We start from the raw sequence: 25,752 nt of genomic DNA on the forward strand, positions 1-25,752 counted from the left end.
CCACGCACGTGCCGTGACAACGACAACGGAAGTTGCTCGACCCACATCCACACTCCACGTGTACATAAGCACGGGCTTCAAAACCAACTTTGGAAACAGGACAACGTCTTATTGAAGGAAAACACCAAAGGTTGGTTTTATAATCCCTTGCTTGTTTCTCTACCAGTATGGTATTAAACCATAGTTTTGTCCTCCTTGCAATTTGTGCCCAATCACTACTCAACCTTCACCTGCAATCAACTCTTTACTCCCCCCTCCAATTCCCCCCATCTCGCCAGGGCCAGTGCAATCAATCCTCCCAGTGGACGAGTATGGCACAGCTGTATGTTGAGCGTGATGGCTGGGCGGCTCTCCGGTTAATTATGTACCAACACCCTGCCACCTGCAGCAACCGAACAAACATGCAAGGGCGGCGGTAACCAGGAAATTGGCAAACGACCAACCCTCGAATCCCAAGTGTGCGGGTCGCCCCAGTAGGCACAGCTACCTCAGCCCTCGCACGGAGCTTTATGCCATGTTCTGATTCCCAAAAGGGCAACCTCCTCCCGCCCGGCGGGAACGGCGGCTAGCAGGACAGGAGGCTGATGCCAACCCCGTCGAACCTGTTAAACTCCGGCACGGAATTTCGAGTCTCCCAGGTCTTGGGAGAACGTAGATTGGCAGGGCCGGCCCTTCCGGCTCATCGCCGGGACCGCCAACTGCCGGAGGAGGAATCACATGGGGATCTGGCTCGGCGAGGGTGACCGTCCACGCGTTAAGAAAGGCCTGGCCACGCTGGTCCATGACCTGAATCGTCCCCTTTAGCGTCATCTCCAGTAGGTTTTCGCCGGGGATGAAGGGGATTTCGGTGGCGTAAGGCAGGCTGTAGCCGCATTCGTCCAAGGGCAGAGGCCGGTATATGCGTCTGCGGGATTCGGCGAGGGAAAGATAATCCTTGAGGGCCGGCACTAGGTCGGTCTTGATGCGGTTGACGACGGCGGCGAGGTAGTCGCGGATCATCTGTTGGAAGTCCGGTAGCGTCTTGTTGAGTAACTGGAGGAATTCGTACTCCGGGGAGCCCGGCTCGCTGGCGTGCGGGGATTTCTTGACATTGGCGACAAATTTGGCGTCCAGGTCGTACCTCCCGTCGTTGAAGGTTGCCGTCTGTGGGACGTACCTCATCAAGATGCCGCGCTTCCAGGAGTAGACTGGGTTCCAAAAGTCAAGCATCATGATGGTGTAGAAGGTATGCTGAGTGAAAAGCCCGACGTAACGTGGTTGGCTATAGTCGCTGTTGTCTTTGATGATGTTCTGGATCTTGACCACGCCTTGTGCGTCCTCGAATGAAGACTGCAGGAAGTTGAACGGCGACGGGCCCTCGCCTGCGAGGGCTATTTTGTAGCCTATGTCCTTCCGGTCGGGTCTATCTCGCTTGTCGCCACCAAGAGACCGCCAAGGCAGCGTGAAATCAGGCTGGGTGGATGCGTCCCTATCCGGGATTCAGCTCTTGGATCAACGAGAGTCCAAGGGAAGTCGCTGCCGTGGTGTAGTCACTCTCGTTGAAGGTTACATCCATCTGGATATCCGAGGGCTGGGCACACGATTGAGGAAACCCAATCAGCACATGCTAACCCCCTGAATCGGTTCGCGGACTTGGGGAGGGATCTTGCTTACAATCAAGTGAAACTTCTGATGCAGTTCATTGTCGTAAAAGTGGCTGTATGGCAAATGATACCCCTTTGATTCAGGTGCCTTGGTCGTCGCGCCGATGTTGATGGTTGTTGTCAAGAACATGTGAGCCGTCCAGCGTGAAATATTTGTTGGGTTCTTCAGGGGCTTGAAAGGACGCTGTGTGGTATTCATGAAATCATTCTGGAACCTACTGTAGGTCCAGTTGGCAACGCCTGATGACACAGCGGACTCGAGCTCGGCAGGGTTGGGGTTGACGCCCGATAAAAGCCCCAGTCCGGGTATGGTAGTATAGGGGGCCTTCTCAAGCGTTGCAACGTTGTCCGGACTAAAACACGACTGGAAGGAGTTCGAGAGAGTATACCAGTGGGGCCACGGCCTAACGGGATGGTAATTATCGTAGTCAACACAAATCAACGAAGCATCAAGAGCAAGATATAATCGTGAACGATGCTGGTTTTACCTCCGTAGTTCCTTCATGATGCAGGCCCCGTTCACATGGCCGTTGAAGGGGCCAAGATACTCACTCTCACCAAACGCGTCCATTGATTTTCCAAAGTAGTTCCAGAACGATTCGGAGCCGGCGCCATTCACAATATCGTTCTGGAACACCGTCCTTCGTAAGCCATGTACGCAACGGCGTCGTCCAGGAGAGATCCTGGGCCACTTAGGAGAACGAATCGTAGAAATGAGGAGTACGAACCTGATAAAACTTGAATTCTGAACCATTCCAAGACACCACTTGCAGGAAGGATTCATTTCGGTCTTCCGAGTACAAGGAGCTCGATCCCACGATGCATAGTGTCCACTCCGCTGGGGACGAATTGAAGAAGCTTTTACCCCCTTGGCAAACCAGCGTCACTACGCGGATGTGTGGATTAAACCAAGACGGTGGTTTCTGGCCGGCCGGGATGAAGCTTCCGTCGGCCACCGTGAAAGTCAACATCTTGTACTGAGGTGGATCGTCCTGTGAGCCAGCTTCCAGCAGTTAGTGTTTGCCTGCTGTGAATCAAGCTAGGAAGGCGGTGGAGGCGCGGGGTTCTCACTCCAGAAAGGCATGACAAGAGCATCGTATGACCGGTGCGAACCGTAGTCCCCTTCCTGTAGCCGCCGTCCGAAGTAATCGGTGAAATTGGCTTCCAAGAAGGCAGCGTCAGCTTGGGTGTCAACATCACGACTACCATCTCGAGTGAATTTCCGCCAGTACATAGGGGCAGACATGGCGGTGCGGAAACCCAATGAAACCGGAATAATGATATGGAGATGTGATTGCAGAGGTTTGAACGACTTAACAAGGTATCAGAGTGGTCTAGAGAGGACTACGAGAGGAAATCCGGGCATGGTTTGGTCGCGGGAGGAGAGGAGTGTAATGAATATTTATGTAATCAATGTCATTTTCATGACCACCATGTTACATAGTCGACACTTGAGACCATGAGATCATCAATAGAGAAGACTGAATGAGAGGGGCCGGTAAGGATAACAAGTGGGGGTTAATCTACGCCCTTGGTGCAAAGAAACTCCCCAATCATCTCATGCAGAAGCTTGCACCTTTACTCCACAAAGTCCTCGTATCGGTAAGTACCAGCTGTCCTCTACTGCTACTAACATCCATCGAAGTTTTGATTAAGCGCGGGAACGGCGGGCAAGGCGGGAAGTGCGGGAACGCCTGCAGGCCGCCCCCTATAGGTAGCGAGGAGTCTGATAACTCGGGTTGCCGATCAAGAAGGCCTGGTGAGCGTCAGTCACAGTGCGTTGAAACTCTCTCGTCTCACTTCTCGCAGTTTGAGTCTTTGAACAAAGCCATCTGAGTGGCGCGCCATCTGTGGCCCAACTGAGATCAGTGGACTTGCAGAAAATGACCTATCCGGGAGTTCACAATCATGAATCAGGTTATGGTCCTAGAAAACCGGCTCAAGCAGACCAGTTTCACATGTCGGTGGTCAATAATGGCCCGCCTACGAGACAGGTGTAATCATAATGTAATTATGAGAGTTACCAAAGGTGCAAGTTGGAGTAATTGGACCGGAGAATGAAACCTGAATTAATCGTGTATAAATGCAGGTGTGTTTGCCGGCCTTGTGGTTTCTGAAATTCAACCAGACACCGTTTCCCTTTCCCCAACAGTTCTGGGCTCTTCATCCTTCGTTTGCGTCCACGGCTGCGGTTTAGTCGACGCTTTCAACATGGCTCCCCAAGACGTAACCCCTGAGCGCCTCCCCGCATTCAATCCTCCAGGCTGGCCGTTTGTCGACGATAATTTGAATGCCAAACAGAAGGCAGCGTGGTCGAAGCAAGTGTCGACCTGGATGCAAAGCCAGATAACGGCTAAGGATCCGGACGATGGTTCACCATTGACAGGCGGTGGGGGGGTCCTCCGAACTCCGCTCAAGCAGTTCTTCAACGGCACCGTCACTCCTTACATAACGACACAACCTCCTACAACCGTCTCTTGGAATGCATTCCCTGGACTTGTATGATTTCACACCCCGATCTCTTTTTGAAAATCGGATATTCTAACAGGGTTTGACAGATCGCAAGACAAGACCCCAACAACCGTTGGCTAAAGGTCGAAGGCCACCGAGATCTCATGGACGAGTATCTGGAGTGGACCACAAAAATTGACTCCAATAAAAGGGTCCAATACATTGTTTTCACCTGTGAAGGCTTTGAGGTGAGGCACCTAGCAGCTCTGTAACAGTTTCATTCGCCCCCCCCCCCCCCCCCCCCAAAAAGAAGAAGAAAATATGCTAATGATAGTTATACGGTAGTACTTCTCCTTCCTGGGACGCGAGAACCCATACGGTCTGGTCGACCTGTACAGAAAATCGAATCCTGATTTCGCTGATCAGATCAAGAAGGAGGACTTGCTTGACAAGGATGGCAAATATCAACCGTACAACAAGTGGAATGGAGTACTCGCCAACATTCCGGGCCAACCGGAGACAGGCCTTACGTCAGTGAATCCCGGATCTATTATGCATCTTGCTCAAGTGAACAACACTCTAAGTGCAGAGGTCGATATCGCCGGACAAGCCACCGTCCTCCGCAAGAACCCGGACGGCCAGCCCATTACGGACCAAACCACGCTTTGCAACTGTTCCAAGTATGGGAACGCATACCGGAACTCGGATCCCACGGTGAGTTTTTCTTTTTCTTTTTCTGGTCCCGGCTGTCTCAACGAGAGAACTTGATCCTCCCCGGATCTGAGTTTATTCGGAACTGACCGCCGAGTTATAGATTGGCATTGGCGTCAACACACTCGCCCGGAACGGTAACCTCATCTCGGTCGCCGACCCCGTGGCGATCTACATGGTGGAATTCAACACAGCCAACTTCCGGCTCGACGTCGACGGCAGTTCCCAGGATCTGCAGGATATCCCGGACGGCACCTTCACCTGGGTGCGGGGCGACATCAACAAGAAGATGGGTCTTCGTCTCAAGGTCGAAATCCCGAAAGGTACCATGGGTACAGGCCAGAATGAAGGCCGGGAGTTAACCGTCAGCGATATCTTCGACACCAACACTAGCAAATACATCGAGTTTGGCGGCCAGTTTGCCGACTATGTCACCATGGGTGTCAGCGCCGTGGTTATCAAGGGCGACAACGCTGCCCCGGCGGAATTCTGCCCAGCGGTTCCCAAACCCAAAGATGGTGACCACGAAGGCATTGATGGTCTTGCTGTGGGTGCTGGCCCTAAGAAAACCCCGCAGGGTCTCCATACTGCCCGGAGGCTGTAATCGCTGGGAGGCCCGGGTGTCGAGTCGCCTGCGGGTTTGTTTGCAAAAGGGGCATGTAGTGTTGTAGCAACTCGAGACGTCACGCCTTGGGGGGAGACTGGCGGGGTATGGTTGGGCCTCCATTCTTACTAGATTTATCTAGGCTTCGACTAGTTTGGTTTTTGGTCTTTCCACCAAAAGTTTTACAATAAGATCCGTTTCCGCTACCATGCGTTCATACACATCTTCGTAACATTGTGCGCCACGAAATTGCACGAATCGAAATAATCGAATTGGTCCCATTAAGGACCTGCCAAAATGTACCGGAAAAAGCGGAAAAAGAAGAGAGGGGGCATTGCTCAACCTCGACATCTTGAGTCAGAGACTGTGACACGCTGTCTGTTGGCAATTGCCACTCAACAATGCATTATGCGTACTTTGGGCGAGATGACGAGTCTTTGATCAATTGAGTCATTGACGGAAAACGAGGCCAGTCTCGTTTGAATTTTAGTCATGTGAGCTTTCACGTGTCGTCGCATGTGATTTTTAACTTCCAGCATCGCATCATCAGCCCCGCACCAATGAGAAGAGGAAAATATGGTGCAATCCGCGCTAGTCCGAGATTGGCGTTAGGTTGGAAAGAGGTGCTCGGAACGTCGACGACGTCAAGTCCTTTTCTCCTCTTCCATCTCTGTTTATGTCCTGCAAGTTGCTGTTGACTTTCGAGCATCCTCTCCGTCTCATGGGGATTCTGGCGGTGTCACGTTTGCCGTATTTTCACCATAGTTCGGCCAAGTCGACCTCAACACCAACACGCAACGCAACCCACATCCTCCTCCTTACCGCTTTAGGAAAACATCGGGCGCACAATTGGAATCGATTCACCAGCGATGAGCGGAAAGCGACGACATGTTGAGAGAAGTAAAGTTTCATTCTGTCACAAATCCCTATGTATTTGGAGAATCCTCCGACTATAATATACCTCGCCCCAAACTCCGCGCGCAAAGTTGCCCGCATTTACTGTAAAAAAAAAGCCTCAAAACCACCCCTTTCCTTCGCATCACAACTTCTTCCCATACGCGGAGTAGTTTCCGCAGTTCTTGATATGGCTCTTCTTCCCCGTCTCGGGATTGAAGATATGGCAACCCCCCTTCGCGACATTCGGTGGCGTGTACAAGTGTAGAGACACAGCGAAGGTGCTGCCTCGGTTCGACACCCGGTGAACGCCGAGCTCGTCCGCCATGTACGCCACCGCATTTTCTTGGTGCACCTTCTCGGAGATGACGCGCATTGGCTTCTCTTCTTGCCCGCTCTCGGGGAAGTCATATCTCGTTTCTGTCAGATCACCGTGCAGGATCTTCATCAGGCAGTGGGCGTTGCCGTGGTCGTGGATCGGGCTCCCTTTGCCGGGAGACCACACAAGGACGAGCTGTTTGTTTTGCATCGCATGTTAGTCGTCAGGGGTAAAGTAAACAAACTCAATCCCGCAAGTGCGGGTCCAGGTTCGGGGATTTCTCTTCTTTTCTCCTTTGCTACGACTAGTACGGGGCGACGAGACCTACCAAGTTACTCTTTCCATTCCCTTCGTCGACCAAGTTTCGGGTATACCCACGACTCTCGTCACCCATGGCGAACCTCGCCCACTCCCGTGGATCTGAGGCATAGTCGCGCATCAGCTGCGTGAGGTGCTCCACGTCAACGTCATCCGAGGTCAGGCCAGACGACGGACCCAGGGCGTCCTTGAGTGCGAGGACCAGCTCGTCGAACCTATTGGCACTCGGGTTCATCCGGCATGAGGAGGACGCCGCTGCTGTCGGCCCACTGCTCGTGGAGACGGGGCTCTTGATCAGACCGACTGCCATGTTGGAATGGTGGACGGTGATGATGATGGATGGTTAGGAGGATGTGTGTAGGCACCAAGAACAGAGTGGTGGTAGATGGGTTGAGGGGGTCCGATGACGCTGAGGGCTGGTGGGTCCCTGCGATCAAAGTTCAGTTGGCTGAAGGCTGTCGTTGTCGTTGTCGTGATGGTCGATGATGATGTCGTGATCAAAGGAAACAATAGGGGCTGTTGGGACGATGGCTGGTTACCGGAGAAAAGGGGGGAAAACGTGGAAATGGCGGTGTCAGCCAACAGGAGAGGGAATGGAGACGGGTTGTCGGTCGAATCTTGGCGCTAGCCGTTGTGCGGCGTCGGGTGTGCCCGGCCGGGATCCCTCAGGGCTTTCACCGGGGCAAGCGGGGTGGCGCTGCGTTATCTGACGGCGCCGTCCGGTACCGCGGGAGTCGCGAGTGGGTCACCAAAAACCATGTGACCTAAGGAAAAGCGAGGGTATGGCCGCTCCTAGTAGCTAGGCAACCTGTTGGTTCGGACAACGGAAGCAAGGTAGGTGTTGGCATGAATAAGAGAAACTACCAGTTGAAGGTGCTGGCAGCTGGCAACTTTGTTGAATGTTTCACGGCGGGAACGGGTTTGGGCGGGTTGACGCGGGTTTGGCAGGCTTCAGTCCGGGGGGTTGAGAACTACCTCGCTGAACTTGGTACCTGTCCAGGGTTATCAGTGCACTTTTGTCTTTGTTAGGCAACTCATTTAGCAGGGCTAGGTTGAAGATGACATCACAGGGGGGGAACAATTGAATGAACACCATTCGGGACTGTTGTTACCCAAAACTCTGTTTTTACCGTTGAATCTTAAATGCCAATTTTTTGAACTTGCGAACACAGTCCCCAGTTGACCCAATTGAATTGCGGCTAGTTTCGCCCCACATTTGGCGCCTCTGCGCTTGAGTTGAGGGAAAGTGCAGGACGGACGAAGTAAGTATCGTTCGATCGTTCGATGATGGCGCTTACTCGGGCTCTCAGGGAACTTCAGCCGTGTATTTGTTGAGGAGTGAACAGAAGCACGGACCGCCACAGCGCCAGAAATCCGTCCGGAAAATAAAGACGGTGGTAGGGTTCAAAAGCTAGGTAGTTGCGGAAAAGCGTGGATGGACTACCAGGCATATATCAGTCGGTCGATCGCATTTTCCTTCCTTTTCTGTAAGATCGCATTCCTTTCCCAATCGCCCCGGCGGGCAAAGGCGGGCCCGTCTTCTGCGTTCAAAACTCTTCCGTAATAGCACGCGGCCACGTGGAAAACGGGAGACTCGAGTTTAGACGCCTCACCGTTGAAATCTCCGATGCGCCCCCACGCTTCACCTTCTCTCGCATTCTACACTCTACGCACATGCCAGGCGTGGCCCGCTCCCAGATCCAATTTTCAGGTTCGTGTAAAGAGGCGGCTTGCCTCGATTCGTTCGCTTCTTATCACCCCATAGGCCACGTTAAGCGGCAAAACTCCGAAAATAAAGCTAAAATAAACCCAAGAAAGGCAAAAGTAAATAGATCTGAGCCCCTTTGTCCTTTTATCTCCTATCCTCTAACTCTAAGCCCCCATCCTCGTCGCCAACATCCTCCGTCCCGTCTAGTATCCCATGCCCTCCAAGCCCTCTCGGCCTCCCCACACCACCCACCACCCCCTCCCGTTCCCGTTCCCGTTCCCGTTCCCTCTCCCCCTCCCACGAATCACTCAACCTCACACGCCCACCGCTCACCCGCCCCACCGTATCCGACACCCACCCTGCCGCGGCCTTGATCATGCCCCACACCCTCTCCTGCCCTTCTTCTTCCTCTTCCTGCCGCCGCCGCCGCAGGTCTGCAGACGTAAAGCGCCGATGGCTCGGGTGATTGTTGTCACGATGACCACTACCAGTCTGGTGGTGGTCAGCAGCCGCCTCGGCGGCTTCGGCCTCGGCGGACGCTTCCGCCTTGAACTGGTACTTGAGGCAGTCCTTGACGGTGACCAAACCGGCAAGCCGGCCGCGGTGCTCGATGAGGATGACGCGCGGGCCGATCTTGCGGAAGAGCTCCATGACTGTTTCCAGCGGGAGCCGGGGGTGGACGGTCACCGGGGTGGTGTCGATGTAAGGGGCGAAGTCGATGGTGGTCGAGGTTGAGGTGGCGTAGTCCAACGGAGAGGTAGCGGCAGGGGTTGAGATGGGCGGGAATGGAGAGGAAGGGGAAGGTGGGAAAGCAGAGGAGGGGGTCAGCGGGTGCATGGTACCGCCGAAGCCAGCGGCTGTGGTGGAGGCGGAGGCGGAAGGGACGGAAAAGGTGCATTTGGAGAGTGGGCTGAGGGTGCGCTCGCGTTTGGCGCGGTCGACGGCGTAGCGAAGCTCGGTGCGGCCGATGTAGCCAATGAGGATGCGTGAAGTGTCGTCCTCGACGATGGGGAAGCCCTGGTAGTTGTCCTTGAGGAGCAGGCGTTCGACGGTTTTGAGGGTCATCCCTGTGGCTGGGATAGAGATGACGTCGGAGATCATAGCCTGAGACACCGAGACGCCGAAATTGTGTTCCTCTTTGTGGTCCAGAAATGGCATACCACTGAACCAGATCATACGATCAGCGATCCCGCCTTTCCCGAACAGGTCGCTAACGGCTTTGGTGACGCCAACGACGATCATCGTTGGGAGGATGTAAGTGAGTGCTCCAGTTAACTCGAACATGATAACGACGACGGAAACAGTGAGGTGCATGATACCGCTGAGCGCAGCAGCAGCGCCCAGAAACGCATACGTCCCGGGAGTAATGCATGGAACGTCTGGTGCGCACGAGGAGAAGAAGACGCTCTTCGGGTTCGCCTCGTGGATGGCTTGGACAATAATGCCGACCGTCCGTCCAAATGACGCCCCCACGGCCATGGACGGCACAAAGATCCCGGCGGGGACTTTGCACCCGTAAGAGATGATGACAAAAAATATCCTGATCACAGTCGCCAGGATGAGGGAAACAACGTTCCAAAATCGATGCTGGGTGTCGCAAAGCCCATGGTAGTCCTCAGCCCCCTCGCATTCCCGGAAGAGGACTTTCATGCTCTCCGTCATTTCCATCCTCAGGAACGCATTGGGGTAGCAAACAATGGCAGTAGCCAGCGCCAGCATGGTGGCCTCAAGGACGGCGTAGCCGGCTAGGTACTTTTTGCGGAACGCCTGCACTTTGAGGTTCCATTTCATGACGAATGCGCCGTAGAGCCCGCCAAAGACACCAATAATGATGTAGAACACAACCTCGAAAAAATGCCAAGACCGGTCATACTTGACCTGGAACATGACCAATTGGCCGGTCCGGAAAGGGTTCATGGCAGCTAGAACAGCGGTGGCCACGAGGGCGCAAAAGTAGCTGCGCCAGAGCGTTTTGAGCGGGAAGTAACTCGACATTTCCTCGAGGGAGAAAAGAACCCCGCCGATAGGACTGCCAAACGCGACAGCTACGCCAGCAGCGGCACAGGCGCTCAAGACTTCTCGGGTCTTGGAGGCGTTTCGGCGGTACTTGTTGAAAAGTCGAGAAATAACATTGCCGGTGCAAACGGCATAATGGACACTCGGCCCTTCTTTGCCGACTGAGAGCCCGGACCCGATGGCAAGGGGGAGGGCTAGAGACTTAATGACCAGTGTCCAAAAGCCGAGGAAGCCTTTCATGACGAAGCCGGCGATGATGCACTTGATCTCAGAAATGCCCGAGCCGGCAGCGTAAGGGGCGTACGACTTGACCAGGCTAGCGGCTGTAAGGGCGAACAAAGTCTAGGAAGGTCTCAGTCAGGGGTTCTCTTAGCTTCACTTAGACGAGGGTGGACAAACCGCGAAAATGATGTAGACGATGTAATTAAATGGTTCAAATATCGTCCACTGATGCCAATCAGAACAGCCTAGGTAGCAGAGGCATTAGCACACCACCCCATAAGCAAAAGTATCATCAACAAGACAGCGCTTGCTTACCATCTTCCTCTCCCCAACAGCAAAAGTCCTCGTTCAAGTAAAACTTGCTCGAGCAGTACCCCAGCTTGATGTCGGCCAGCCACTCGGTAATGATATTCAGGAACGCCGCATTTAGCCCAATGGTCGCGCCGATGATGGTCACGACAATCCAGCCTTGGGCGGCATCATACGCCTCGCGAATCTTCAGTCGCCAGCCGGAGTGCCCCCCGCCGTAGAGGCCCGCCTGCCGTTTCCTCCTCGCCTTTCTTCGCAGCTGCTCGCGCGCCGCATCCTGGACCCAGTCTTGGTCGGGTTAGTTTGGTTGTGGTCTATCTCGGGCTGGGCAGGCCATATGGCTCGTGGAGGAGCTGGTGCATACCAATGGTTGTAAAGTCCTACAACACCAAGTCTTGTTAGCTGTGACAACCTCACCCCGGCGTTCCGAGCCATGCCATGCGCCATGCGCAAAGGGAGACACCGTACCTCATATCGCTGGATCTTAGCAATCTCCTCGTCGATTTGGTGCTGCGCAGCAATACCGCCGCCATCCTGGGTCTCGCCGCGTTCGGCGATGGATACGGCCGACGACAAGCGCGAGCCCACCGACGGCCGGCTCGTCGGCTGCGGGTCGACAGAGAGCGAGGTCGACCGCGATGGTGGGAAGTTCATGGTGCGTTCCCTCCGGTTCGCTCCGCTCCCACTGGCCGCCCGACGCCGTGATAGTGGATGTCTCGTCCTCGGTCGCTATGTGTGCCGCATTGGATTCCGGTCTGGTGCGATCGTATTAGTGGTACGCTGTCGTTTTGACGCTTCTCGGAACTAGGCGCAAGAGGTGGGCTTGTCGAGCGCATTGCTTCTGTCAAATGCTGTCGGCGAGGCTGACGTCGCCGGCCAGGCTGAGGGGTGCTGAAGGGGCCCTGTCGTCGCACTGGGGAGCCTTGGTTTTACTGGGCTTTCTAGGGGGACCGGGGTATGTTTGGGGGCGCCAAGCAGCGGTCAACAAGGGTCAATTGATGTGGGGCTTGTGCATGTGCTGGTCGCGTCTCACGCGTCCACTTTTAATGACCGGCTTTTCCTCACCACATCTGTTACTTACACCTGCGGACGACTTGAAACCCATCAATAAACACTTTCAGCCCAATTTCAGTTTAGCAAACACGGCTACCCCAACGTTCCTTCATAATTTATGAAATCAATCTAGACAACCTCAGAAACCCCGACGATTCACAGCCCTGACTTAGGCTTGAGCCCACTCCTCTTACGCCGCCTCGGAAGAACGCTTCAATTTCGTACAAAATGCCGTACAACACCACCGCTATCCCTCCCCGCAAGGAGGTGACCGGTCAAACCCAACTGCCTCGTGAGCCCTCCGGATCTCACTCCATTGTGACCTCAGCCGTTTCTAACAAGTTTTCAGTGACAAGGGTCAAGAAGATCATTGCGGTCGACCCAGACATCAACATCTGCTCTAACAATGCAGCTTTTGTAATTACTCTGGCGACAGTACGGTCTTTCTTGTTCTTCATTACCCGATTTAATCCGTAAATTCGGTCCGACTAACCACTCCTCATCAGGAAATGTTCGTGCAGTACCTCACCAGCACAGCCCAGAACATGGCCAAGACGGAGCGCAAGCCCCGGCGAAACATCCAGTACAAAGACATGGGTAAGCTTTCTGAGCCTGTATCCCTTCCTTCGCTCGCGATTGTCTAACCCCCCTCCCAGCCAATGCCGTAGCCCTTCAAGACAACCTCGAATTCCTCGAGGACATCATCCCCAAAACCACCTCCTACAAAGACATCAAAGGCAAGGCCGCTGCCGCCCGTGCACGAGTCAATGGCGATAAGTCCGCCGCTGCTGCCGCCGCCGCGGGCGCCTCTACCTGTGAGGACGACCGTCCGACTGACGGCGTCCTGCCTAATGGCAAGCGGGCCAAGTCGTCGTCTGCGGGCGTTACTAATGGGTCAGCGACGAACGGTGCGTCCCGCAGTAGTGGAGCTGGAAGCAGCAAGGTCCTCTCGTCGGACGCGGTCGATCCGAATGACCAGCTGGAATTGGAGATGAGGCAAGCGCAGGAGCATGATGGAGATGTCGATATGACGGGTTAATGGTTGGCGTACCGGTCGCTTGTTTCTAGTGGTGGAAGAGCGGGTTGGTTGACAAATGAGGGGATTGATATGTGATCATGAAACGCGCTGGTGATCTTTGATATGCCCATTATATTTCGTACAGCCATCCCGATGGCAAGTTGGGTGGCATAGAGCCAACAGCTAGGGTCTCCCAATGTACTCCCCTCGCGCGCATAGACACATATTCCTCCGTCCATCCATCCATCCATCCATCCATACATACATATTCCGCTCTCCCATGCTTCCCTTTCGATCACTCTTCCATTGCATCCTCCACCATGATCCCCGGCGGCAGCCGCCCTTCGTTGAGTGCCTTCTCCAGCCTAATAATCTCCTCCAAGCTCTCCGCCTTCTTGATCATCTCCTCCAGCTTCTTGCGCTCCTTCTCAGTGAGCTTGAGCCGCGACAGCTTAGACGCTTGCGAAGCGCCGGCGGGGCCGTTCGCCGAGCCCACGTCGAATGTCTTGCTCTTGACGCCCATTATCTGCGTCTGTGTCAGCACAGCGCTCCATTCCGAACGCGAGAATAGCACAGGGTAAACTTGAATGCATAATAACCCACCTGCGAAGCCAAGTCCGTTGGCGCCTCGGCCGAGCCAAATAGCTCCTTTGCCTTTTCCCTCTCGGCATCCTTGACCTTTTGGTAATCAAGAAACCGGACCGTAGGACACCTCCAAAGCACCCAGTATCGATAATGCTGTACAACCCCAAGTCAGCAACCCAATCTCAACCCCAACCACCACATAACCACAGCTAATAATGATATCTCCGGGTCACATACCTCCTTCTTCGTCACCGGATTATCGACCAGCACCAGATGGGTCAACCTCGCAAACCGACCCAGCACATCCAGATCAGACAGCTCAGCCAGGTGGTTGGCAGCCAACACGAGGTTGCGCAGACCCGGGACGGCAGCAGGGAGCGTGGACTGGACGGCGGCGATACGGTTGCGGGCCAGCAGCAGGGTGCGCACGCGCGGTGACAGCGGGAAGTTGCCGAGCACTTGGATGTCGTTGTCGGTCAGGTCTATCGCATCGTGGGGCTGGTTTCCGGTCGAGAGTTAGTTTTGTTAACAACATTTGACACAGAGACGACTGTTTTAGGGTTGGACAAAAAGAGAAGGGAGGGGTGGACGTACGCCGGCAACGCCCAGGTTCTCAATAGCGGGAATTCGGTGACCTGTAAATGCGGCGCGAAACCAATAGATAAACAAACGTTGAGATCATCCGTCATTCTGTATGGGTGTGTGGGTGGTTTCAATGCGAACATGGGTGTTCACACAGCTCGAAGCCTTGATTTGGACACAAAGATCAATGTGCAAGTATCTGCTCTTTTCAACGCACCTCGGAGATCCAGCTCTCGCTCCTTGAGCGGGTTGAGGTAGGATAGGGAGTTGTTGATGAGGTCTGCCGTGAGCCTCATTTTGGGGGTATTCCTTTTTTTTTTCTTCTTTTTAGTCGTGGATTAAATCTCGAATGGGGGGTAGAGAGGTCAGTCGTAGGGATTCGAAGATTGTCAATTCGTAGGGTCGGGTTCGTCGCAATCTGGTCGCCGTTTGGTGTTTGGTGTTTGGTTTTTGGGTTTTGGGTTTTGGGTTTTGGTGTTTGGTTTTTGGATTGCCAACCTGGAATTCAGGTTCACGTCGGCGCAAGTTCAAGGTCCACAAGGCTGAACGCGAAAAATAATGTGGGGAATCTGTGGACATCCTAGACCCTAACCCTGACGGGCATTCAGTACCTCAACCTGCCGTGCTGTGTAGTTAAAGCACTCGACGAGACTCCAAGGCGAGGGTACTGATATATCGGCGAAATAACAGGTGTATAAATTCTCAAAGTCGAAGTCAGCCAACCAAACCACCATCACGCCATAAGTATCCATGTCCCACATTCCACCAAAACTCCGATCTTCATCCCTCTCATACGATGTCTAGGTAATGAGGAATAACTCCTGGCCCCAACCTCGATAACACTCATCCACCGTTTTACCTGCCTCAAGCCGGTCACTGGAAAACAAAAACCACCCCACTCCGATCCACCGATACCGTCATCACATACGGCGACTCCAGCACAGCCACATCCACCACCGCGTCCAAGTGACTCCTCAGCAACTGCTGCTGTTCCAGTGAGACCACCGTCGATTTAGGCGCCCTCGGTCTCCTACTCCCACTACTTCCCCTCCCACCCGCAGCGCCATTCACCACATTCCCAGCACTACCACTACCAGCAGCAGCAGCCACAAGCCTCGGCCAACGCTCAATATTCAATGACATCGACGGCGTCGGTTGTGTAGCGGTAAACGTGGGCTTCCCTTCGTCCGGACGCAGGCCGCTGAACACGGTGCTATTCTCGATGCGTGACAGGTCCCAGAAGCGGAGTTTCTTGTCGGCCCCCGCCGTAACGACATAGGCATGGCGCACCTCACCGCTCTCACCGACGGTACCCGTCCCGACGGCCATGGCGCGCACGCCGCGGTCGGTGTTGCCTGTGGCGGCCGGTTCGAGGTCAGTCGCGAAGCGGTTGAGCATGATGCCTTCGGGCCGGTCCTCGTCGACTTCCCAGGGCTCGTAGCTGGTGATGTTGTTGCTGCCTTTGGGTAGGGTGTCTCGATGATGAGTGGAGGACGAGGTGATAGCCGGGTTGCTGCCATTGTTGTTATTGCTGCTGCTGCTGCTGCCGCCAACGCGGTAGACTTCCCGGCAGAGGGTGCGTTCCAGGTCCCAGACGGTCACTTCTCCCTGGCCCGTCCCGCCCGCCACACACACCCACCGCCCGCGACCCTTAGTCGGGTGGATGGCTAAGCGGTAGATAGACCCCTTTCCAGGGACACCCCAAGCCTTAAGACGCATTTTGAACCGCAGGTCCCAAAGATCCAGCACGCCGTGAGAAGTACCCAAACACAACCAATACTTCTTACGATCCACACAGAAGCACGTCGGCGTGCCATGATGGACCGGATTCTCCAACTTGTATAGCAACGTCATCGTCCTCAAATCTATCGCGCGCATAACCGACTTATTCGTCGCCAGAATTAACACCGAGTTGCCGTCTTGCTTAAAGTGCTCGCACCACACGGCGTGTTCCCCCACACCTTCATCGCCTAGCTGGTACTGGCGCAGCAGCCGCAAGCGCGGATACCGAAAGCTGTTGCCGCTGAGGATCGTGTCGACCTTAACGATGTGCACGGTGCCATCGCTAGCACAACTGATAAACGTGTGGGTGTTCTCGACGAAACAGAGGGCCACCACGCGCGCGCCCGCAGCATGCTTGTGGGTGAGCCGTGACCGGTGTGTGATGTTGCGTTCCAGGCGTGCCGTATCCCACACTTTCACAGTGCCGTCATCACCGCCTGTGAGAAAGAACTGGTGGTCCGGGGATACCACGATGCGGTTGATGGCCCCAACATGTTCCGAGAACGTCGCAACGAGCTTGCCTGACGGTTTCCAGGCGTACTCGCCGCCCAGCTGGGACATGGCGGATGACACAGTTGATTTGGACGTCTTCTGGCGTCCCAGCGGTGTGACCATGGGACCGTAGTCGTAGATATCGTGGGGAAAGTTGTCCACATACATCTCATCCAGCATCTTGATAATATTCGGGTCGTTACCCTGGTACGTATGATTCGCCCGTGGCCGTGTGTTCGCGTGAAGCACGGCCGAGTCCGCCTCTGGATGTGACGATCGCCGTGGTGTTGGAGCTTGGCTGAATGGCCCTTCGACCTCCCCAAACGCGTTGGCCTCCGTAGTACCCGTCTCCGGAACTGACTTCGCGCTGTCCTTGCGGTTCATAAGGTTCATGGCGCTCGACTGGTGTCTCAGTCCTCTTCTCGTTGCGTATGGAGCGTCGTGAACAGACCCATCGTCGCTCAAGGGCGATAAGGTACTAGCTTTTCCGCGTCCGGCGGCCGGTCCCTGAGAAGCATCCCTGGATCCCTGGCCTGTCACCGGGGACCCGACTGCGTCATCCTCCAAGGGGCGTCTGCTTTCTGCTGACATGGGCGATATATTATCCTTACTGCCCAGCCGAGACCGGTGATTGTTTAACGCTGCCCGCCTCTTCTTCCCCACAGGATCATCAATCGACATGGATGCGTCGAGAAGAGCGTCCTTGATTGTCCGCGGCGCAGTCGCATCGGGCTCGGTAGTAATTGTCGGCTGGGCCGATGCTTCCTCAATGAAAATTATAGTCAGGGGATTTATCCCGAGCTCACGGAGCGAAATGATACTGTTGAGGGCGGCCGTGTTCCCAGTGTCTTGCGCAGCGGCCGAGTCTCGAGCCTTAATCTGACTTAGCCGCCAAATAAACTCTCTCAAGGCGAGTAACTTCGGCTCGTCTTCCGCCGAAAGCCCTAGGTTTCGTAGCTTGTTTAACCATTGCTCGTCCTCATCGTTCCTCCCCCCCTTTGTCAACGCCTGAGAACTAGAATCCGCCCGGGAAGACATAGGCTTGGAGACCACATCGCGCAGTTTCTTAAACGGCTTCCAGAAATCTCCTCTGTCAGTCTTGGATGCCCATAGCAACGCTTGGTCAAACACCGATCGTGACAGAGGCCTTTGAAGTGCGTCCAGCAGCTCCAGCTCAGAGAAAGAGGGAATCCGGTGGGGCTTCAGGTACGGTACCAGCTGCGGCACCACCTGGACCCTAAGATACGCCGGGCTGAGAAAGCGCCCGCCAGCAGAGATGAACTGCGTGGCCGACTCGCGAATCCACAGGTTCGGATGCATGGTGAACCGCCCAATGACCCCAATGAGGTCAAGGTACGTCTGCTTCGTGAGCAGCCCAAGATCTGCCAACTCTGCCAGCGAACGTACCGCCCCATGAACAACATGCTCTTCGGGATCAGTGATGGCTTGGACCATCAAAGGTAGCATAAACTTCTCCACGTTGTTGCTCCCCAGGAACGCCGAGATACCCACAATCGTCTCGAAGAACGCACACTTCAACATCCAGTCCCGATCGTTCAGGTATGTATTAAGATGCGTCAAGATAATGTCGTTCGCCTGGAATGCTCCGAAAAAGATGCAGAGGTCTGGGACCGAGCTGAGGAACGCTCGCCGAACAAATGGGTCCGAGTCTTCAATCAGAGCCTTGGTGTGGTTCTCAAAGACCTCCGTCAACTCCCGCCGGGCATTGTCAAACAGCCCAGCAAACGCCGCCTCGGCCTCGTTTCCCGGTTCAACCTCCGGATCCGCGAGCGCCGCCGACCCATCAGCCCTCAGCGTAGCCGCCATGGCCAGAAACCGGTCTGCTGTGACAGCCAGTTTCCCGAGGCACGACGCGTACGTCGCTCGGACGAGGGGATTAAAGGTCCTCTGGGCGTCAAGCAGCAGCGGCTCCATGCGCGGCATGATATAATCGAGAAAGATCTGTGAGTTCACGGGCGTGATGACCTTGACCAAATCTAGCAGCTGCGTGACGGCCCGTATCGCCGAAACCAACACCATGTCATTCTTGTCCTTAAGCAAGGAGACGAGGTAGGGCAAGACGCGGTCCAACTTCGCCTCGTCGGTCAACCGCTCTGCAAAAGCGAGTAGGATATCGCAAGCCTTGACCCGAGCGGCGGCATGCGCGGTATTCCGGAGGGATGACACGATCAATGTCAGAAAGATGAGAGTTCCGTCATCGGCAGATGGCTTCTTGTCTGCGGATACGCGATGCTCGTTGTTTGGGATGTTCAGACGGACGGGGAAGTTCTCCAACCCAAGCCTCGGAGCCAGCTGCCGCTCATCGGTTGAGGCGTCGTCATTCTGGTAGCCGAGAAAATAAGCAATCTTGTCAAAGTCCAGCCATACTCTCTCGATGCGCTGATCCGCCTCCGTAACAATTCTCGCCGTAGACGCCCCTGCGTAGTGCGCCGACGACAGATCCGTGATGAGCTCCATGTACTGGTGAAGGAAGCTGTAAAAGTACTCGGGGAAAACCTTCCCCTTCCAAAAGTCCAGGTACTGCTCCGCCGAGTATCGCTTTTGCGGGTCTAGTTGAATCATTTGCGCGATCATTTCCCGTAGGTCTTTGTCCGGGATCTTGCTGAGATGCGTGATGGCCGGATCATACTCGCCTTTGCGGTACGAGTATAACTGGCTCAAACTGAAGATGGGCGTCTCAAGAAATAGTTCGGCGATGACACAGCCTGCGCTGAAAACGTCCATCGCCCAAGTCACCTTCGCATCCGGGTCCGCCTCCTCGCCGGGTGGCAGAAACCTCTCGGGTGCCAGGTAGCACGTCCTCCTCCCCGATGTGTCAAAGAAATACGAGAAATCCCCGGGGTTGTCTTCCGGTAGCATAACGCGCTTAAAGGATGACGAAAAGTCGGAGAGGTATAACCAGTTCCACGACGTCACCAGTATGTTCTCCGTTTTGACATCGCCATGGTAGACGCCCTTGCTATGACAGTCGCGAAGTGCACACAGCAGCTGGAACGCTAGCCACTTCTTTTCGATGTCTTCCAAAAACGGTCGCGTGCTCAGTCGATCGTATAACGAATTGTAGAGGAACTGGCGGACGAGATATCCGTTCGTCTCGGTTTCGACGGCGCGTTCGTACGGCAGGGCGTTTGGTACGTCGGTCAAAACTCGTCGTTCGTCTGGAGAAAATCACCAACGACACTCATTAGCACGCTTTCTCAACATCACATCTACTCAAAGACCACCACAGCCACCTCTTGGAAGAGTTGGGAAATAGCTCACGAATGACGGCCTCCTTATACTTCTCCAACGACATCGGATACGGCTTAATGAGCACTTTCGCCAACACAACCCCATCATGATGTCGCGCCCGAACACTCTTCATAAACCCGCCAGTACCAACCGACCGTTCGTAAACGAGGTCAGCCAGCTCCGGCACATCGATACCCGCACCGCCCGCGCGCGGCGTGGCGAGGGAGAAATTCTGACCCATCTCCGCTCACTTCCTGCTCTCTCTCGCGCAATGCACGACAAGCGCCCCAGACAAAACACAGCCCGGGCTGTCCTATCTCGGCAGTGTATCCGTCCGTCCAACTACCTTAGGCGCAAGATCAGGGGGAGAGCGTAACGCATCTTGGGTCGCGGCGCGTAAGTCTAGGGTAGGTACCGTTAGGAGAATTGCGATCGCACGATACGTTAGCGGGGGCTGTCGAGAATGAACGATGGATGGACCTTGTCGGGGTGGGCAGCGTTTGAGGTAAGGTAGCCGCGAATGTGCGAAAACTATTGAAGTGGGCCGCAACCGGTGGTGTTTCGTGCAAAGCAACGGAGAAGCGCACAAGCTCGCAGGCAGAAGTACTTTGCGCTACTAGTGTAGAAGAAGGTTAGGACTTGCGAATCACAAAGCTTTCAAGACATCCACGGATCAAGCTGTCGTCAGACGGCCGAGCTGAAGGGCGAGGGAGCCTGTAATGGGAGATAAGATAAGCCCTATAGGCCCACGCTTTGGACCTACAGCGCACGGCCCGGCAGAATCCGAGCGGGCTCAGGTACGGACATAGACAACTACGCAGTACCTACCAGGTTAGGTCGTACCTTCGTACCTTGGGCCATCACAAGACCTCAAAACCTGGTGACTGCAAAGTCACCAGCAACAAGCAATGCACTTTACAAAATCATTATCACGAGTCTGCAACGGTACACCGGACCGTAATAATCACTCCCAAGTTGATAGCTTAGCTACTGGCTACTCTCTCATTTAAATCTAAAATAGAAAACTGTGTCTCTGCCAGTAGACGAAGAATATCTGCAGGATATGCATAGGGTTGATCGGAAAAAACGAATGGTTGTTTGCTTGCCGGGTCTTCGAATAGCTGCAGGTCGCTCAATCGCTAAGCCCGAGTGTCGCATTCTAGGTCTCCTCGAGGCTCCTCCCTTGGAAAGTCCAAGTCCCGTTGACAATGAGCATCTTCCAATGTCCCGCGCCAGCTGTTGATCTACCCACGCCGCACCTCAACACATCGCCTCGTCCGACTGCAAAGTCCGGGTATATTTGAAAAGACGAAATGAAGAAATGAGAAGGAAAAATAAGCGTTGCCTCGAAGGCATGGTGGGTGGGCCTGAAGAGAGGTCCCAAGTCTTGAAGAGAAAAACATCGTCGTCTGCAAACGCCACGGTCTCGGCCGAAACCTCCAGCTCTATGGACTGACCGGTGGTAAACACCATACGCACCCGGCAGCTCTAAAAACCTGCTCCTCGCAACCACCAGGGAAAGGCAAAGAGTCGTCGCAAAAGAGAAAAAAAACACAAAAGCCGAAAAAACGCCCAGGACAATGCCGCACGAAAACAGGCAGGTGTTCATCGAGCATCGTCGGGAAATTCGAATCGAGAATTGAGTCATCATCATTAAAGTGCGCCCTAAGTGTTACGGCGCCACCATGTACGGGTTTGCACTGGACGTGTCGGTTGAGCCGTCGCCGTCAATGGTCTTCTTCCAATGCTCCGGTGAGCACACACAAACCAGTGGGAATGCCTTGATTTCCCCGGTGATAGGTGGTGAGTCGTCGCGTCCACGTCCGGATGTGTTCGATACACCGCTGTCTCGTTGTGCTTGTCGGCGAGCTTCCCATTGCTCAGCACGTTCATCGACCATAATACCCGTAGCCCAACCATCGTCCCAAATGCCCACAACCTTGAGCATGTCACCCCGGTCTAATGAGAACTCGTCGCTAGCCCGAGGCTGGTATGCCCAGAGAACGGCAACCCGGCTGCCGGGGTAAATATCGTCCTGGGAATAATAGTCTTTGAAGAAGGGGAGCTGCTCGGATTGTTGACTGGCGAGCCCCTGGGGAGACGAAATACCTCCAGAGCTGGGCGACTGAGGATCATCTCCTGCCAAAACGGAACTGCTCGAGAGAGATCCATTGCGCTTTAGCATTGTTGGGGGTGGTCGAAGCACGCTAGTACCACGCTCGGATGGAGTTCTAGACCGGAAACCATCCGAGGAAGAATGGTCATCGCCCCTCCTCCTGCTCCCACGATATGTGCCCACGGTTCCGGGTACCGAGGATCCAGTCAAATCCCGCGTGTGGCGCGACGGGCTCTCGCGAGAGTGGCCTTCCAGAGCAGACATCCGGGCTATCCTTCCGCCAGGCAAGACCTCATAACCAGAGGGCGCCCCACTCTGCCCAACCTGCGTGGTCGGTGGCCCTTGTCGAGCAGGCGATGGCTGATTGAAAATGCTACCGGACCTGCTGTGGCTCCTCCTCCGACGGTAGAGCAACAAGGCCAGGATCAACGCCGCGAGGAGGGCCGCGCCCACAATAGAGCCAACCGCAATACCCGCAATCTGACCGGCTGACAACCCATTATGGGCGGAACCCTCATTTGGAGTGGGAGTCGCGGTGGCAGTGACGGTCGGCAAACTAATGGGAGTTATTGTTGGGAGGACGACCCCCGCGCAACGTGTCTCGGCGTTGGCGCCATAGCAGCAGGTATCAGTCGAGTTGATTCCACCCTTGGCGCAATATGAACAGAGTCCCACCGTGCTGTTCCCGTAACCGCAATTGTCGGGCTCGTTTTCGACACCCTTGATGCAGTCCTGGCTATTTAACGAGTTGCTAGGCAAGGCACAATTGGTGAAGTCAGCCCGGATTTGCGACTGTGCATTGCTTCCGGGGCGGGGGCAAATCGAACTATCTGAGACGAGATATGCCTCAGCTTGTGCATATTGGGCCTGGAAATCAGGTCAGCTAATCAGGAGTAATACACCAGAAGTGAAGACAACTTACGCATGTCTCGGCGCAAAGGGGGCGCGATTCTGCTGCTGAAAGTTCGCAGGGCGTGATCGAGTTCTGAATAATAGCATTACAGATTATCGTGGTGGTGTACCGAGCGTAGACATCGCTACTGTTAGTGAAATCGATTCCCCCACAGCCAAGGAGAGTCGAAAACTTTTCCTGCACGTATTCATTTTGCACGTGAGCCGTCAAGAGTGAATCAAGCTTATCTACATTCGAGGCGAACTGCAGAAAGGGGCTATCAAAAGGTCAGCCGTCGGCAAACCCGAGGTACCAAACAACGACGAGTCCACTTACAACAACCCAACCACATTCGGGTCGGTGGTGGATACGGATGAAGATTGAAAAGCAGAACAGGCATGGGAGCCTTCAAGTGAGAGACAGGATGCCATGGCTGTCGGAGAGCCTCAGGTCCGAGAAAATAGGCGGCTTCTGGAGCGAGATTGCCTCGGTTTCGGTTGGATAATGGAGATTCCACGTGGCTCTCCAATCGCGAAACGAGCCCACGGTGATGGGGTGGTCGAGAAATCTCGGGTAGAAACTGTGTACTTGAGTCTACTCCAACGGCGCTTTCATGATCGTTGCCGCGTTTCGTTCTCGTTCTCGGACGCAGCGGGTTTCCAGGAAACAACTGAGAAATCCGTTGCCGAGACGCTGCGACACGTTGGATCGCCTAGGTGAGGTTGACAGCGCAAAAATCCGAATGGGGCGCTCCGGATGATATGTCGATGGATCGGAAGTATCGTGCAGGCAGCGGGGCAACACTCGAAGACGCAGAGTGAGATATATCCGTGTTGTTCCGCGACGAGAAATCGGATGGGAAGGTGGTGTGAGCAGCGGTAGGAAGGAGAGTCGGAGTTTGAGAATCCCAGCCCAGATCCACCACCACAGTCAACACACAGTTCTTTCCTCCCAAGACAAGAGCGACTCCAGCAAGACCCGGCCCCGGTCGATCCCAGAAAGCATTAATGACGGGCAGTGCCCGGCCCGACAAATGACGGCGATGCGACGCGACTTCACCAGCAGCTTCGAGCCGTGATACCCGCGAACAGTGACGCGGAAAAGAGTGGCTTGTAATCGGAAGGTTCGGTCGTCGACGGCAGGGTGAGGCTAGGCCTTGGTGTGAGTGAGGAAGCGCGACCAGACGAAGAAAAGAGTTGGTTGAAATGATTGAAACGAATGTGAATAACGAGAGCAAGAAGCAAAAGGCCGCTCCTGGTGGTGTGGGAGCACCGTGGGGTCCAGTGTTACCCCTCTCACAGGACTTGAAGAAGCGGGTGAAGAGAACGGGAAGATTTGGGATAACTCGTGAAAACGTGCGAGTTGCACATACATCAGCAAAAACACAACGGGAGATTGGTGGCAGGCCCCACGATCAAATTTCGCTTAAAGTCGACGAAGGTCCGGGGTGCACGTGGGTCTTTCCCTCAAGGTCGGAAAGCTCTGCAGGGTTTCCCGTGGCAGGAGAGAGGGACCAGGGGTGAGCTGTCGAAGCTTGCGCCAGGTTTGACACTCTTATCAGAAGCCCACAGTTTAATTTTAGGACACCGTAACCCAAGGGAAAAGCTATCGTCCTCATACGGGTCGCCACAAATAACCTGCACCCTTTTCCGACAACTTCATGGCTTTATTGCCGCCCATCTCTTCTTCGTGTTTCACAAAACAATGGGCAGAAGACCCGCCAACCTGGACGAAGGCCAGAGGGTTACATTCTCCCCTTCGGAGCAATTATCAAGAAGCGCCCCACTTGTATGCGAACGAAACGGCAACTGGGCGGTGGAGTACGACACCCAGGGCCCGGGTCCTGGCAGCACGCCATTGGTGAACCGGCCGGACTGGGGCCGCAGCCACGCAGACACGGGCCGGGAACATGCGCAAACGAGAAAAGAGCCGCGATCCAGGTATCTTTCCATTCTCGTTCCTCAAACATCGACCAAACATGGCCTCGAGAATCTTGCATGGGCATCCGCTTGGCATCCAACTTTCGCAATGAGCCATGAGAATGACAGGGGAGCCAACAGACCCGCCAACCCGACAACTTCATCAAACTCTTCAATGGCGGCCGGCGGGGCATCGAAGACTGCATTCATCGACTTGACTCATTGTCCAGAGCAGGTGAACACGGTTATGCCAGTGTATCTGTTGACAACGGATTGGCTCAGCGGAAGATATCCCTGCGGCGACGGAAAAGATTTCGTATAAACCCACATAACCCTTCGCCCCCAGACTACCTAGGTACTCTTTGACCAAAGTACGGAGTCCGAACGTACACAAACAACAAAACGCAAAGGCCGCACCACGCCCGCGCCAAACAAACCATCCCACGAACCGCGGGGTCGGCAGTCTGCTGCGGTAAACCCCCTCACACCCTCCCGCTCAGGCCGTTTCCCAGCCGCCTTGACCTTGTCTCGCGAATCGGAAACGCACATATTTTCCCGATTTAGCTCTTGTGCGACGTTTCTTCCCACTAAAAAAGTCACCAAGCATCCCAATGGCAGTGGCGGCAAAGATCATCTGGATCTTACCTCTCATCGATGGGGTCAGACCACATCATGCGAACTTATTAGTATTGACTCCGTTCCCGGCTGGCTTACCGAGGTGATGTTCGTTTTAAGCTTCCCCGCAAACAACTCAAAATTCGAGTACCCCGGTGGCCACAGCATGCCTCGTCTGGGGAGTCTCAGACATGTGTCGATCCTATGCCGTGCTCTTCGGAAACTTTATGCAGTCTCGAGTCCCCACTGCT

General features: G+C 54.7%; 7 protein-coding genes across 7 annotated transcripts; 2 read left to right on the plus strand and 5 right to left on the minus strand.

Moving 5' to 3' along the window:
* Window positions 1–507: 507 nt before the first annotated feature.
* C8A04DRAFT_39390 (uncharacterized protein) lies at window positions 508–2,889 on the minus strand (the record flags this gene model as incomplete). Its single annotated transcript, XM_062784568.1, has 5 exons — window positions 508–1,452; window positions 1,654–2,047; window positions 2,132–2,271; window positions 2,372–2,614; window positions 2,731–2,889. 5 exons carry the CDS (start codon window positions 2,887–2,889, stop codon window positions 508–510), a joined length of 1,881 nt encoding a protein of 626 aa, XP_062634432.1.
* Window positions 2,890–3,854: 965 nt separating this feature from the next.
* C8A04DRAFT_39391 (uncharacterized protein) lies at window positions 3,855–5,409 on the plus strand (the record flags this gene model as incomplete). Its single annotated transcript, XM_062784569.1, has 4 exons — window positions 3,855–4,142; window positions 4,202–4,342; window positions 4,440–4,808; window positions 4,909–5,409. 4 exons carry the CDS (start codon window positions 3,855–3,857, stop codon window positions 5,407–5,409), a joined length of 1,299 nt encoding a protein of 432 aa, XP_062634433.1.
* A 1,039-nt stretch (window positions 5,410–6,448) lies between these two features.
* Window positions 6,449–11,849, minus strand: C8A04DRAFT_39392 (voltage-gated chloride channel-like protein; the record flags this gene model as incomplete). The annotated part of the gene is made up of 9 exons (XM_062784570.1): window positions 6,449–6,817; window positions 6,951–7,227; window positions 8,812–9,082; window positions 9,125–9,969; window positions 10,003–11,006; window positions 11,064–11,131; window positions 11,202–11,483; window positions 11,560–11,575; window positions 11,664–11,849. 9 exons carry the CDS (start codon window positions 11,847–11,849, stop codon window positions 6,449–6,451), a joined length of 3,318 nt encoding a protein of 1,105 aa, XP_062634434.1.
* Window positions 11,850–12,476: 627 nt separating this feature from the next.
* On the plus strand, window positions 12,477–13,287 carry C8A04DRAFT_39394 (histone-fold-containing protein; the record flags this gene model as incomplete). Its single annotated transcript, XM_062784571.1, has 4 exons — window positions 12,477–12,540; window positions 12,598–12,683; window positions 12,755–12,845; window positions 12,905–13,287. 4 exons carry the CDS (start codon window positions 12,477–12,479, stop codon window positions 13,285–13,287), a joined length of 624 nt encoding a protein of 207 aa, XP_062634435.1.
* A 274-nt stretch (window positions 13,288–13,561) lies between these two features.
* C8A04DRAFT_14401 (leucine-rich repeat-domain-containing protein) lies at window positions 13,562–14,729 on the minus strand (the record flags this gene model as incomplete). Its single annotated transcript, XM_062778079.1, has 5 exons — window positions 13,562–13,792; window positions 13,870–14,004; window positions 14,089–14,349; window positions 14,446–14,486; window positions 14,651–14,729. 5 exons carry the CDS (start codon window positions 14,727–14,729, stop codon window positions 13,562–13,564), a joined length of 747 nt encoding a protein of 248 aa, XP_062634436.1.
* Window positions 14,730–15,306: 577 nt separating this feature from the next.
* On the minus strand, window positions 15,307–20,200 carry C8A04DRAFT_31386 (uncharacterized protein; the record flags this gene model as incomplete). The annotated part of the gene is made up of 2 exons (XM_062781744.1): window positions 15,307–19,886; window positions 19,990–20,200. 2 exons carry the CDS (start codon window positions 20,198–20,200, stop codon window positions 15,307–15,309), a joined length of 4,791 nt encoding a protein of 1,596 aa, XP_062634437.1.
* A 1,431-nt stretch (window positions 20,201–21,631) lies between these two features.
* On the minus strand, window positions 21,632–23,398 carry C8A04DRAFT_31387 (uncharacterized protein; the record flags this gene model as incomplete). Its single annotated transcript, XM_062781745.1, has 3 exons — window positions 21,632–22,942; window positions 22,998–23,244; window positions 23,304–23,398. 3 exons carry the CDS (start codon window positions 23,396–23,398, stop codon window positions 21,632–21,634), a joined length of 1,653 nt encoding a protein of 550 aa, XP_062634438.1.
* Between the last annotated feature and the right edge of the window lie 2,354 nt (window positions 23,399–25,752).

The sequence above is a fragment of the Dichotomopilus funicola genome, assembly GCF_033296635.1.
Source record: "Dichotomopilus funicola strain CBS 141.50 unplaced genomic scaffold C8A04scaffold_65, whole genome shotgun sequence".
NCBI classification, from domain to species: Eukaryota; Fungi; Ascomycota; class Sordariomycetes; order Sordariales; family Chaetomiaceae; genus Dichotomopilus; species Dichotomopilus funicola.